Source organism: Leptonychotes weddellii, chromosome 14 (genome assembly GCF_054177405.1).
Source record: "Leptonychotes weddellii isolate Sample4059 chromosome 14, ASM5417740v2, whole genome shotgun sequence".
Classification (NCBI taxonomy): Eukaryota; Metazoa; Chordata; class Mammalia; order Carnivora; family Phocidae; genus Leptonychotes; species Leptonychotes weddellii.
Window position 1 is genome coordinate 68,998,534 of NC_138382.1, and position 13,098 is coordinate 69,011,631.

Below are 13,098 nucleotides of genomic sequence, written 5' to 3' on the forward strand. Positions count from 1 at the left end.
AAACATTTCTACACAGAGGAGTTGAGGATAATTTTAGCCTTTTTATCTGCATGATAAAGTTACCAGAATGGTAATAATAATTCTTTACATATAAATGCACTTTACAGATTACAAAGTACTTTCGTAGACAATCATTGTTGGGAGTTTTTTAAGGTGAAATTTAGGAAAATTATCAGTAAATGACATTTGGCTACTAATATGCACCCTTATAGGTAAGAAAAGGGGGAGCTAGAAGGGTTTTATATTAGAATCGAGGTCAGGTTCTAGAAGTTTTAACTGTTCCTGGTTATCAATAAAAAAAAAAAAAGCCCATGCTTCAGTTAAAACCAGCTTCTGCTACTTATGATTGGTAAGTTGTAAATGTCTTTCCCATTCTTCCTGTGGTCCTGTGCCCCCTTGCTATTCAGTTTTAGATCTACAGCTCACAGAGATGATCCAGAATGCCAGGTGTAGGTAAAGCAAAACACCTAAACCAAGAAAAAGAAAGCTAATCATGTTTCGGTACCATTTAGCGTGAAAATACAGTGATCCTCTTCTATCTCTTCCTATTTTTGGTGGCCACACAACGGCCTTCGAATTTGTTCCCACCAACACAACTGGAGCACTCATGTGTCAAGGTCATCTTTAAAGATCTGTACTAGCTTGCCACACTGACATGGACAGCCCCCCAAGCCCCCCCAGAGTGCCGTACAGTCAGTCTCTCGAGACCTCATCTCTATCAGGGAGATCAGTAACCCTCGGAGAGTAGATTAGTTTTATTGCAATGAACCTGACCAAACTGCCCTCCGTCTGCTGCCTCCCCTTAGGGCTGGCGGAAGAAAGCCGTTGCGTGCCCGGACGAGTGGTCGCGCTCCCAGTTGCCGTGGCGTGTGAGCCACACCGAGCATGCGGGGGACCTGATGGGACGCCACTTTGCAGCTCTAATCGGTGGGAGCCACGTCTGGCAGGACTGGCCCGACGGGCAGCAGGTGAACGTTCTCAGCCAAGTCTTGCCAGCAGCCGCACTCTGTGCCTCATGTGGTGAAGAACGCTCCAGAGGGGCGCTCAAGCGAGCAGCCACCGTCCAGCCGGACTCAGAATAAGACAAACACTCCTACAGAGTGACATTTCCTGCCAGGCAGCAGCACTCAACCTCGGCTGCTCGGTAGGATCCCCTAGGGAACCTGGAAGACTTATGTGGCCAGGCCTCCAGTTCAGGCTAATTAAAATCAGTGTCCCTAGAAGTGGGGGCCCTCACACTGGTGTTTATGATGGTTCTAGTGCGCAAGCCAGGGGAGAAGCACCACTGCAGAATATTCTAACAGTATCTCTGGTGTGAGCCCAGTTCGTGAGGTGGAGGACCTGCAGAACACCCCTTGCTCAGGAAGGGGAAGCCAGTGTTCCCTGCAGTCTTGGACCGTGCTGACAAGGGCTTTATTTGTCTGCGAGCGTTTAGGTCAATCTGATTTGCCGGGGGTACAAAGAGTGCTATTTGAAATGCCTGTCTTTGATTTTTCTGCCTCAAACAAGCATAACGATATTTACTTAACCCATACTTTGTGAGAGCTAGGAATTTGACAAAAACAAAACAAACAAAATACCCAAATGAGATGCCGCTCATTTCAGGGGTGATTCCATGGAGGGAGGGGCGGGGCACCCACTCCCACCAGCATCCCGACCAGGGTAACCTGCCCCGGGGTGGGGGGGACAGAGAGAATTATACTGCTGTAAAGATGATAGAACTTCCGGAATTTCCTTAAATTGGCTCTGCGAACGTTGAAACAAAAAGCTTATAATGCAAGAGTATAGGCATCACGAAGAAGGTAAAAAGGAAATGATCTTTATCACATCCAAGTGGCCTGTGGTCCTCTCCTTGGCTTTGTTTTGCTCTCTCCCTAGGCTTGAGCATTTCCAAGAGAAGCACTATGTCACCAATAGTGGGTGAGAGGAGATCCCATCTCGGGGGGTGGGGCGGAGTGGGTTTGTGGAAGAGACTCCCTAGATTCAAGTAACAATCAGCTAAAAATTCATCAGCTGAATCCCAAACGTCGGATTCATATATATATCCATCTCCTGATTTTAAGTCACTATATTCAGAGGCTGATATCCATAAATGAAAATATGATGGATTAGCTGGTTTAATATGTTCATCTCACAACGTTACGATGTCCTAAGAACCGAATGGCTAGGACATGGGGAGCAGAGTTGATAGAAATGAATGATATAAAAAATACTTACTGGTTCTCTCTTTTGTTCTTGAGTGGGTCCATGAGGCGCAGTGTGTCTCTGATCACGGCCACCTTCACTTCCTCATCGACAAGGCTGGGGACATTTTCAAACACCCCTGGAGAAAGCTTGAATGGGTAGGATTCTGTTTCAGTGGAGGGAGTGACTTGGTACCAAGCGACTATCAGCACCAGCTCATTGGCTGTACTGTTAGTTAGGTTTTGCTTATATGAATCTATAGAAGAGAATTTTTAAAGGCTCCCTTCATGCTATTTGTACAATGGCAATTTCCTTTAACAAATCGACAAAAGACATAAAGAGGAAATACATACATAAAGAGCACTATGTTAATCTAATCATCAAAATCATACATGCTCGTTGTAGAAAATTTGGAAATATAGAAGGGGCTAAGAAAATTAAAAGAATCTACATAGTCCCCCCAAAACCCAATATTAGTATTTGGTGTATTTCCTTCCAGTCTTTTTTACGTGTGTGTGTGTTTTTTTAAGGGGGGAGGAAAAATATAACCACTGTTAAATGTACTATTTATCTTAGTGATTCAAGTATGTCGACATGGCTAAATCATATTCATAGCATTTCAATTAGCTCATCTCCTGAGGCTAACTAATTAGTTCATGTCAAAACTGATGGAAAGGCTCAGCTGTTCCTATATCCGCAGACCTTAAAAATTGGAAGAACGGCATGCTGGGAAGTTACCATGGGTCGGATAGGTCTTATATTTATAGACTCTGCTCAGAGCTCAACCAAACTGAAATTATTTAGACTTGGGCAGAAGTTTGCTGTGCCAGTTTGAGAATGTTGAATCTTGTTTAGCCAAGTGAGCAGCATGAGAGTGACCACATGCAGCAGTTGGGCAATTTATTCAAGGAGATATTCAAAGTACTTACTTCTTGCTCATGTTCGATTCTCATGCTGGGATTCGCATTTACTTCAAGTAGGATAGGCTTCAGGTTTTTCATTAGAAGAATGTCAAAGCCTAAAATCTGGGTGGGATAAACATAATTCAGGATTACTCCCTCTAGCTACAATTTCTTTTCAGGAATCGAGTATGGTATTAGGGTCATTAAGGTGACGATAAATCCAAACCTGACCCCCACCCTGGGCCTTGACCCTGGCTTCTCCTGTCCACGGCGCCTCTTCCTCGGGGTGTACTTCTTAGGCCAAATGGACAGCAGAACATTTTATAGGAACCTTGATAATGGGACGAGTTCTCATGGCGCATTTCAGCATTATCAGTGACCTCTTTCTTCCTTAACAGGTTTTTTATTATGTTAAGGATCAGCTGTGGTCCATCAATTTCTCCCCCTCCATCTGCTCTTCTCTATTAAGCTGCTTCTTAGCTAGATCTCTGAAAACCCAAGGCTACTTTTCTTAAGCTCAGGTGTACATCGGTATCACTGAAGGGGCCCTAACCACCACCCCTCCCCCAACCCACACCTGGAAGTCAGAATCTGTCAGAGGGGAACACAGGCAAGTGAATTTTGAAAACCAAGGCCCCTGCCCCTCCCTCTCCGGTGATTCCGATAGACCTTCTTAGCTAAGGAGAAGGGAATATTTATTAGGCACCATTTACTATACAATGCACCGATTATTCATAATCTCATTTAATCCTCATGACAGTGTATTTGAAGGAGGGATCTGCTCTCGATTTTACAAAAGGAGAAACTGAGTCTCAGGCCAGTGGATTTCCCCAAAGACTGGCCCCTCACCATTTGTGGGATCCAGCGCAAGACAGAAACGTGGGTCCCCTTGTTCAAAAAGTATTGACAATTTCATGATGGTGACAACAGAGCATTAAACCAGGCACCAAGCCCTTCTGGGTGTGGAGCACTGTGTCACTGCCTTGGCTCACACCCCAGGCTAACTCCAACACCATTTGTCCTTGACGCCTACCCTTCCGTCCAGAGTGCTGCTTCAGGGGAAGCTTTGTCTTCTGGCCTCTTTCAGTTCCTCACAAGCCCTAGGATGGGGTGAGCCACCCTGGCATCTCATTCCCTCTGCCTGAAACAACCCTTCCCCTACATGACTCCTCCTGATCCTTGAGATCCCAGGTTCTAATTAGATTCACACTCGAACCATGAGGATGTCAGATTCTCGGCGGGGACTCTCATTAACTCTATAGGAGGTGAGGAGGTAGAAAGCTTCTAACAGAATTGATACAGTCCCAAAGTTTCAAAAAAATAAGATGGAGAATAACGGAGAGAGAAAGAAAAAGCGACAGCTGTGTCCCCATCTCTGTGGACACCAGAAGAAAAGATGCGGGGAAATCCATTTACTTGTCTATATAGAATGTGCATTAGTTAGATGATAATTATGAAACTGTAGTTTCATCCTTATTAATGAAACCAGAGGCTGAATGACCATTTTCGGGGGTAACTCAAGATGAGGTTATTCTTCAGTGAAGGGCAGTAAGGATGAGGAGTTGGAAAAAGTCATCCTGACTCTATTTTTCTTTCCCTGGTCACGAAAAGAAAGGAATGGAAATTTGGTAGAAAATATTACATGCATTATAGATGCGCTGAATAATATATGACAAGTGGCTGTGAGTGATGAGCCCTTTAAGAGACTCTGGTGACATCATCAGTCTAACTTCAGACCTGGGCTGAGGCAAGTGGTGTTGATGAGGCTACAGAGAGCAGCGGGCTATGTGGCCCACGTTTGTCATCCTTAGTCATCAACTGCTTTTTGCTCCGTCTCAGAAGCTTGGACTCGCTCTTTCTCAGCCTGGTGGACGCTTTCAGTTCAATGCACAGTGGTTTCATGAAAATAAAGCTACAGGAAAGCCGGAGAAGGCAAAATCTCACCAGCCGTATTGACCTGCCCCCACCAATGGTGTGGTATTTTCCAGAACCTAAACTTTGGTGCATGTAACTGAATATGTAGGATCTTGTACAGAAATGGTTTGGAGTCAGAAAGACTTGGCTCCAATCCTACTTCCATCTCTCACTCTAGGTGTGGTGCTTAGCCTCGCTGAGCTTCATATACCTCATCTGAAAGATGAGAGTCACAATAGCTGATTTGCAGGGTTAGCTGCTAATGGAAGCAAAGAGTACCTAGGGTTATGCTCATCATATAGGAGGTACCCAATATAGGCTAGCTCCCTTTGCAGGTTCCTACTGATCCTACCACTGAGAAATGGCATGAAATGGCTTTAGAGTCCAGAGGAGCTCATTTCAAATCCTAGTTCTGCCTTTAACTTGTGTAACTATAGGCAAGTTACTCAGCAGCTCTAAGCCCCAGTTTCCTCATCTGTAAAATGGGAATAAGACTAGTACTGACCTTAGTTCATTCATTCAAAAAATATTTATCGAATGCTTTCCTATATCCCAGGAATTATTCTAGCTTCTAGAAATACAGCAGTGGACTAGACAGGCTCCCTGTCCTCTTGGAGCTTACAGTCTAGTAGGGGGGGGCAGGACAAATAAAGATAATGTGATGTAAAATATTTTGCACAGTGCCTGAAACACAGTAAGCATTTGATGAAGGTCAGCTTTATTATATTTTTTCACAAGTTCAAGGAAATACAATTTTTTGTCTTTTCAAAAGTTCAATGAAATATGTAGCACCAAGGCATCTCAACAAACAGAATAACAGGTCTGAGAGGAGCTTAGAGTTGATCTTGTCATGAAACTCTGGCATGTTAAGAGCTGGCAAAAAATCAGGAATTTATTTGGTCCAGTGTTTTTCAAAATGGGCTTCTTTTCTGGGGAAGCACTGGGGAGGCCAGATCAAATTACTTTTACCTATTTCAAATAGTGGGTTCCCCAGAGGAAAAAAAGCTTTATATTTTTTTGAAAAACTATTAATCTAGTCTAACAATCCCTTTATGCAGATCACAAACCTGCAGCTTAGAGAGGGGAAAACCTCTCCCCAGTTTGATGGCACAGCAGGAATTGTCAAAAGTGGGGAGAGATGGGAGGGGGAGAACTTTTCAATCACATGATACTCTGCCCCATACAAGTACTTGAGTCAGCAATTATGTGTTGCACACCTCCTGCTCCAGAGGCACTCTGGGGATTCCAAGTTATCTGTCCTTCAGCCCTTCTAGAAGCTTCCAAAACAAGTTGGGAAGAAAAGGGCCCTGGGCCATTACTCGTAAACTCATGCCAAGGCTCCAAGCTACCTTCCAATGAGAGGAGATTCTCTCTTGAGCCCTAGAACTACATATCCATCTGCATCCATAGTAATCCCAACCAGGAGGTTGGGTCCTCAAATTTAGCATATCCAAACACACTATCAGAATCCAAACTCACTAGCCTCTAAAATGGTCTCAATGATCCCCACCTCCTGGTAGTCATGTGCTTGTGTAATCCCCTCCCCTTGCATGTGAGCTGCACCTAGTGATTTGTTCCTAAAAACAGCAGAGGACAGAAATGATGGGATGTCACTTCCAATATTAGATTATAAAAAGACAGTGGCTTCCATCCTGGAATACCTTCTCCTGCTCTCTTGCTCATAAACTCTGAGGGAAGCCAGCTGCTACGTTGTGGACTGCCCTCTGGAGGTCCAGGCGACAAGGAACTGATGATGTCTCCAGCCAACAGCCAGGGGGGCCTGAGGCCTATCCTCAGGCTCCTTCCCCAGTGGGGCCTTGAGGTGACTATAGTCCTGGCCATCATGTTGATTGCAGCCTTGTGAGAGACTGAACAAGAGGGAGTCCCCTAAGCCTTGGTTCCTGATCCACACAAACGGAGAGATAATAAATGTTTGTAAGTTTAAGCTGCTAAGTTTTGGGGAAATTTGTTACACCGCAATAGATTATTAATATACCATCTTTCTCTAAAATCGACTTTGTCTCCTGTATTCCTTATCCACCCAATTACATAAGTCAAAACTCTCTCCATCTTTCATATCTAGCTGCTCACCAACTCCTGCTCAATGTATCTCTTGTACATCCTATCTCCTAAAGAGCTTTCCAGAACTGGCCCATCCTCACTGCTCCTAGCCTCCATTGGGTCTGCACCAGCTTTCACCTGGACTAATTTAATAGCCTCCCTATTTGTTTCTTGCTCTCCAACTTACCCCTCTAGTTCATCTGGCACAAGGGGCTGCCAGAGTAATTTTTCTAAAATGTAGAGTATTAGCATTCCTCTGCCTAACATCCCTGCCTGAAGAATGAAGCCCCAGTTCCACGACATGTCCTACAAATTCCTCTTTGACTTGACATTGATCTCAGACTCCAGCTTTATTTCCTCCCCCTGCACATCTTGGGCTGTAATTGTGCTAAACTATTAGTAGTTCGAGAATGCTTTACTGCTGTCTGCCTTTATACTCTTCTGCCTGGAAGACAACTTTATTGATGAAATATTTATTGAGCACCTACTAAATAACTAGGTACTGTTCTGGGCACTGGGGATAAGCAGTGAACAAGATAAATGATGTTTTAATATCCTGCCTTCTTGGAGCTTACATTCTAGTGGAGAGAGAGATCACAGTAAGTTAATAATTAAGGCCACAAAGAGTGTGATATGGTGGATGGAGGGGAGGGTTGGTGGTTTAGAACGATGACCAGGGAAGGCCTTGCCATCCCATTGTCTTCTGGCTTCCACAGTTTCTGATGAGAATACCTTTTTCATTATTCTTTGCTCTTCTGAACATAATGTATCTTTTCTCTTTAGCTGCTTTTAAGATTTTTTTTTTATCATCACTGGTTTTCCACAATTTGATTATGATAAGCTTTGGTGTGTGTGTGTGTGTGTGTGTCCTCCTTGGAGTTTCTTAGGCTTCTTGGATTGCAGATTTCTAGTTTTTATCAAATTTGGAAATTTGGAGCCATTTCTGCAAATATCTTTCTGTATTTTCCTTGTCTCTTCTACTTAGGGAACTCCAATTACACATATGTTAAAATACTGGATTTTGTACCATACCTTATTTTTCCTGTCATTTTCTCTTCTCTCTGTTTCATTTTGGATAGGTTCTATTGCTATGTCTTCAAGTTCACTGATCATTTCTCCTGCAGTGTCTAATCTGCTAATCTCATTCAGTGAAATTTTCATCTCAGATTTTGTATTTTCTTCTCTAGAAGTTCCATTTGGTTCTTTTAATAGCTTCCATCTCTCTTCATTAAGCTCATATTTTCCTTTAAAATCTTGTGCATAGTTATAATAGTTGTTTTAACATCTTTTTCCTACTAGTTTCATCACTTCTGATAATTCTGAGTCTGTATTGATCTCCCCCCTTGGTATGGGTTACCTTACCTGCTCTGTGGAATGTCTGGATGCTGGATGCTGGACATTGTGAATGTTATAATGCTGAGTGTCTGGATTTTGTTTTCTTTTAAAAGGGGGTAGGCTTTTCTGGCAGTTAAGTTATTTGCAGATTAATTTGATACCTCCAAGGCCTACTGTTTAAGCTCCACTCAGTTGGGTCTAGAGTAACTTTCATTCCAGGGAAGATTCAGTCCATTAAGGCATAACTTCTCTGGAACCTCCACTGAATGCTCCCAGTGACCACCAAGGACTATCCACACTGGCTACTCAGAGCATGAACATCTCTCCCTGCTCTGTGTGAGCCTGGGAGTTGTTCAGGTTATCAGTTCACCGGTCTCTCTTTGCCCAACTGTATGGACCAACACTCACACCGGGGTGGCCTAACACTCAGCAATGACACAGGGATCTCTGCAGGCTCTGGAGCTCTTTTCCAGCTCAGTTCCCTCCGTTTCAGAATTCTGCACACAAAATTTCAGCTGCCTCAGCTTTCCCAAACTTTGATCTCCATCTCTGCAGCTCATTGAGGTCACAGCTCTTGGGTTCCCCTTCCCTGTGTCCATATCCTGGAGTTGTGGCAACCATAGGATTCAACCTTGGTTCCACTCCCCACTTCCTCAGGGATCACAGTGCTGAGCTGCCTGTTGTCCAAAATTGGAAACCACTTATTTCATATATTTTGTCTAGTGTTCTAGTTGTTTTCAGCAGGACTTCTAGTCCAGATTTGTTATTCCATCATGACCAGAAGCAAAAGTCCCAGGAGGTGATGCATGAATCGGGACTGATTGAAGTGAGTTGATAAGTCATTTGAAGAGCTAAGGAAGAGCATTCCAGGCAGAGGGAACAGCAAGAACCCAGGTCACTTTCGAACAACCGCAAAGGGTGAGCAAGAGGGAGAATGGTAGGAGATGAGGTCAGATAGGAAGAAGAGGAACCGATCGTGTAGCATCTTTTAGGCCATGGTAAGGAGCCAGGATTTTAAGTGCAATGAGAAAGCCATTGGAGAGTTTGCACAAGGGAAGTAATTGGATCTGACATGTTCTAAAAGAATCACTTTGGCTACAGTGAGAAAAATAGGCCATCAGCAGCAAGGGTGGGAAATGGGGCATCAATTAGGAGGCTATTGCGGTGGTACAAATGCAAGGTGATGGCTGCCTAGACTTGGACGGTAGCAGTGGAGCTGGTTAGGATGTATTTTAAAGTCTATTTGCAAGACTGGCTTATGTAGCAGACCCAGCAAGGAGGCAAAAAGAAGAAAGAATGGCTCAGGTTTTCACTTTGCATAACTGATAGAACGCTGTGCATTTACTGAAATAGGAAAACAATGGCAAACTAGGTGTGGGAGGGAAATCAAGAGTTTGATTTTGGACATGTTGAGCGTGAGAGTCCCACTAGATATCTGAATAGAAAATGGAAGGAGGCAGCTGGATATACTAGCCAGGGGGCTAAGTGAGAACACTGAGGGAGTGATTGTAGATAAGGGAATTTTCCAAGCACTGAGTGCTAGGAATCTCCAGCCCTGAAGGTTCAGAAGGAGGGGCACAGAAGCAGCAGCCAGGAAGGGGGCAGGGAAAGCAGACCATGATGGAGGTCCCTCACCCCTTTCTGCTTGGCAAATTCTGCTTCATCCCTGAAGCTCTGGCTAAAACAGCTCCTCCTCTGGGAAGCCCTCCCTGACTGGGTCAGGCAAAGTTAATTACTCCCTTCTCTGTGCTCTTGCAGCACCCTGTAGAGGCCCTTCTCCATCATTTAGGACAAGCAGTTGTGATCCCCAGGTGCCAGTCTTCCCCATAATCTGCGCCCCTCTTGGGGCAGGAACCGTGCCTTACCCATGGCCACCTGCCCCACAGCTAGCTCGGGGCTTGTCTCAGTGTGTGCCCAGGGAATATCCCTAAGGAAGAAAAAAGCTTATGTATCAGAAGTGGTCAAGGAAGGCTTTACAGAGAAGGAGGGATTTAAGCAGCACCTTGGTGGAAGCACTGAATTCCAAAAAACAGTGAGACTGGAGAGCGAGCCTGCCAGGCCAAGACAGAGGAGGACAAATGGGCAGGCTCAGGAAAGCACAAACTATGTCTAAGACACAGGAGCTGCTGTGTGTGGCAGGACAGATAAGGAAACGGAGGCGAAGAAAGGTTAACTGGCAAGCTCACCAGCTCGCGTGGCTGGAAGGAGCTGGTATTAGCTCAAACTCAGGGCCTCTGAGAGCGAAACCCAAGCCCTCGCGTGGCCACAAAGCTGCTTCTTCATCTCCTTCCCAGGGGGCGTCTGGGGCTAAAGGGGAGCAGGGGATCAAAAGAACAAAGAAGAAAGAGAAGCACTTTAGGCTTCAGGAAAGGTGTCTCCTCCAGACATCTAAGGGAAAGGATCAGGAGCCAAGGAGAGAATGAGACACAGCGCTAAAGGAAGATAGAGACGGAGCAACAGAACTGGGAAAGAATGTTCTTGAAAGCTGAGCTGGGAAACCTTTCCTTTGCGTGTGTTTTTCTGCCACATGAATCATCTACCCCCACATGGACCTGACTGCCGAAGCCAGGGTCACACCGCTGCCCTTCTTGAGGGCCGTGAGGACGTGTCGTGGGGGGCTGGCTGCACGATGGGGTTGGGGGGGGACGTTCCTAGGCAACAGATTACAGGAAAGCTGCCCACAGCCTGAGCCGCGCCAGCAGCCGCTCCAGGCCACCACAATTTCCCAAGCAGTTATTGTGGCTATGATTGGAAAGGGGTCACAATCACATGTTTGAGATAAACGTAATGTCGCTGGCTGGAGTTTATGTCCTGGAATGCAGCAACGTGGGCCCGGCCCAGGCTATAGGCGAAGGGGGCTCCACGACAAAGAAATCATTTCTTGTACGTGCACAGAACGTTATAGTTTGCCTCTTTATCTCACATGTGACGGACAATGGCCCTGGGAGGAGGCTGAGGAAACAGGCACAGAGAAGTTAAGTGACTTAGGTAAGGTCACACAGCAACTCCATAGCAGAACCATACCGTTTCCTTCAATCTTCGGGTTTCAAGTTACTTCGGGTATCTGAGACCCAAACTAACAAGTGTTTTACCAAGTGATGAGGATAAAGAAAGTAAGAGAGGGCTCCAAGGGGAAAAAACCTAGTATTTTGTCGATCACCGTGAATCTGAAATGTATGGTAAACCCAATTTCAAACATCTAACACTTTACTCCTCGTCGAAGCTTTGTACCTACAGTGTCTCATGCTGCTCCTAAGAAGGCAGCTGGGGAAGCAAGTGTGGGTGATTCCCAGGGAAAGAAACAGAGGCCCAGGGTAGTGAAGGACTTTGCCCAAGATCACACAGCTGCGAAGGGGAAGAGCTCCTCCTTGGAGCGTTGCTTCCAGTCCGGTGCTCATCCCCTGACCCCAGGCCTGGAAACAGTTAGTGTGGTCAAGCAAAGGAAAACAGACACGGGGCTGCGGTTCCATCTGCTAGACGTCATCCGTCCAAACCAGTGGCTCCCTCCCTGTCTGCCCTCCAGTTCCCCACAGCTTGCGCCCCTGGTTCCACCCCAGTGGCCGCCCATGCAGCCTGTCCGCAGCAAGACAAGCAGCAAAGCCGCCACCCTGGCACTCCCCCCTGCGCCCTCACCGTGCCAGGGCTCCGTGGCTTGGCTGTGCATGCCGGGCCCGCATGACTCTCCTGGAATAGCCGTCACCATCAAACAGATGCAGCCACACGGTCCCCTGGGATGACCCCTGGATGCCTCCACGTTGCAACGGTCTCCTTTGCCCTAACCTTTTGATGGCTTGGGATCGGACTTGTTTTCTCTGGTCCTATCTCTAAGTTCTCCCCACTTACCCTTTCTAATGCCGTAAGCTACCTACCTACCTGATGGCTGGGCTGGACAGACATCCTACCTGGGAACCAGAGTCTGGGGTCCAAGGGCCTAAGGACGGATCTCTAGATCTAGACCCATCCATCAGAGTCGCTGCCCCCCTGCCTCTGCCCTCCCTTCTTTGTTCCATCGGCCTGTTGCTTTCCTGCCACAGTCTTGGATGGAGGACGAGAAACAACCCAAACAAATCGTATGTATTGATATTGGCCTAGATAGCAGTGCAAATGAAACGGGTCCCAACAGCCCACCTCAACATGTGGTGGAAAAGAATGTTGAAAAAGACCATATACTTTATAGTAGCGTTTTTATAAAGCTCAAAACCAAGCAAAACAAAACAATATATATTGTTAGGGATACATTCGTGCATAAGAAAAGTATTTTTTAAGGCAGGGGGAATGATAAACATAAAATTCCAGACACTGTGACCCTGGGAGTGGGTAGGAAAGTGGGATGGGGACAAGCACAGTAGCTAGCAAGCGAGCTTGGGTAGGGAGGTGGCGTTTGGGATGACCATTTTGTTGTTCTGCTCCAAAGCTTACAGGCGTGTTCTGTGTGTTCTTTTTATACATTCACCTGCCACAAAGTAATTTGGAAGATGAGATGGAGAGGGTCCCAGAGGTACTCCTTCTTACCATCTGCTCCCCACTCTGAGTATCTGGTGGCAGGAACCCGGGTGTCTACTGAGTGCCCGGACTCCAGCCTCGCCCTGCTTCACAGCTCTACTCTCGTTCCCTCCCCTTCCTCCCGCGCTCTGGCTCGGGCCACCACGCTGTGGCCCCAGCCCCCTCACTCCCATGAAGATCATCCTCGATGATCACGAAG

At 46.0% G+C, this 13,098-nt stretch overlaps 1 protein-coding gene across 5 annotated transcripts in view; it reads right to left on the reverse strand.

The window, feature by feature from the left end:
* Nucleotides 1–13,098, reverse strand: part of TTLL11 (tubulin tyrosine ligase like 11) — a 213,588-nt gene that overhangs the window by 109,771 nt on the left and 90,719 nt on the right. For all 5 annotated transcript variants that reach the window (XM_081803512.1, XM_081803513.1, XM_081803514.1 and 2 more), the window contains 2 exons: nucleotides 3,114–3,209; nucleotides 2,218–2,333 (listed from right to left, as the gene is read on the reverse strand). In XM_081803512.1, coding sequence (XP_081659638.1) covers nucleotides 2,218–2,333; nucleotides 3,114–3,209 — 212 coding nt within the window. The remainder of the gene's footprint in view (nucleotides 1–2,217; nucleotides 2,334–3,113; nucleotides 3,210–13,098) is intronic.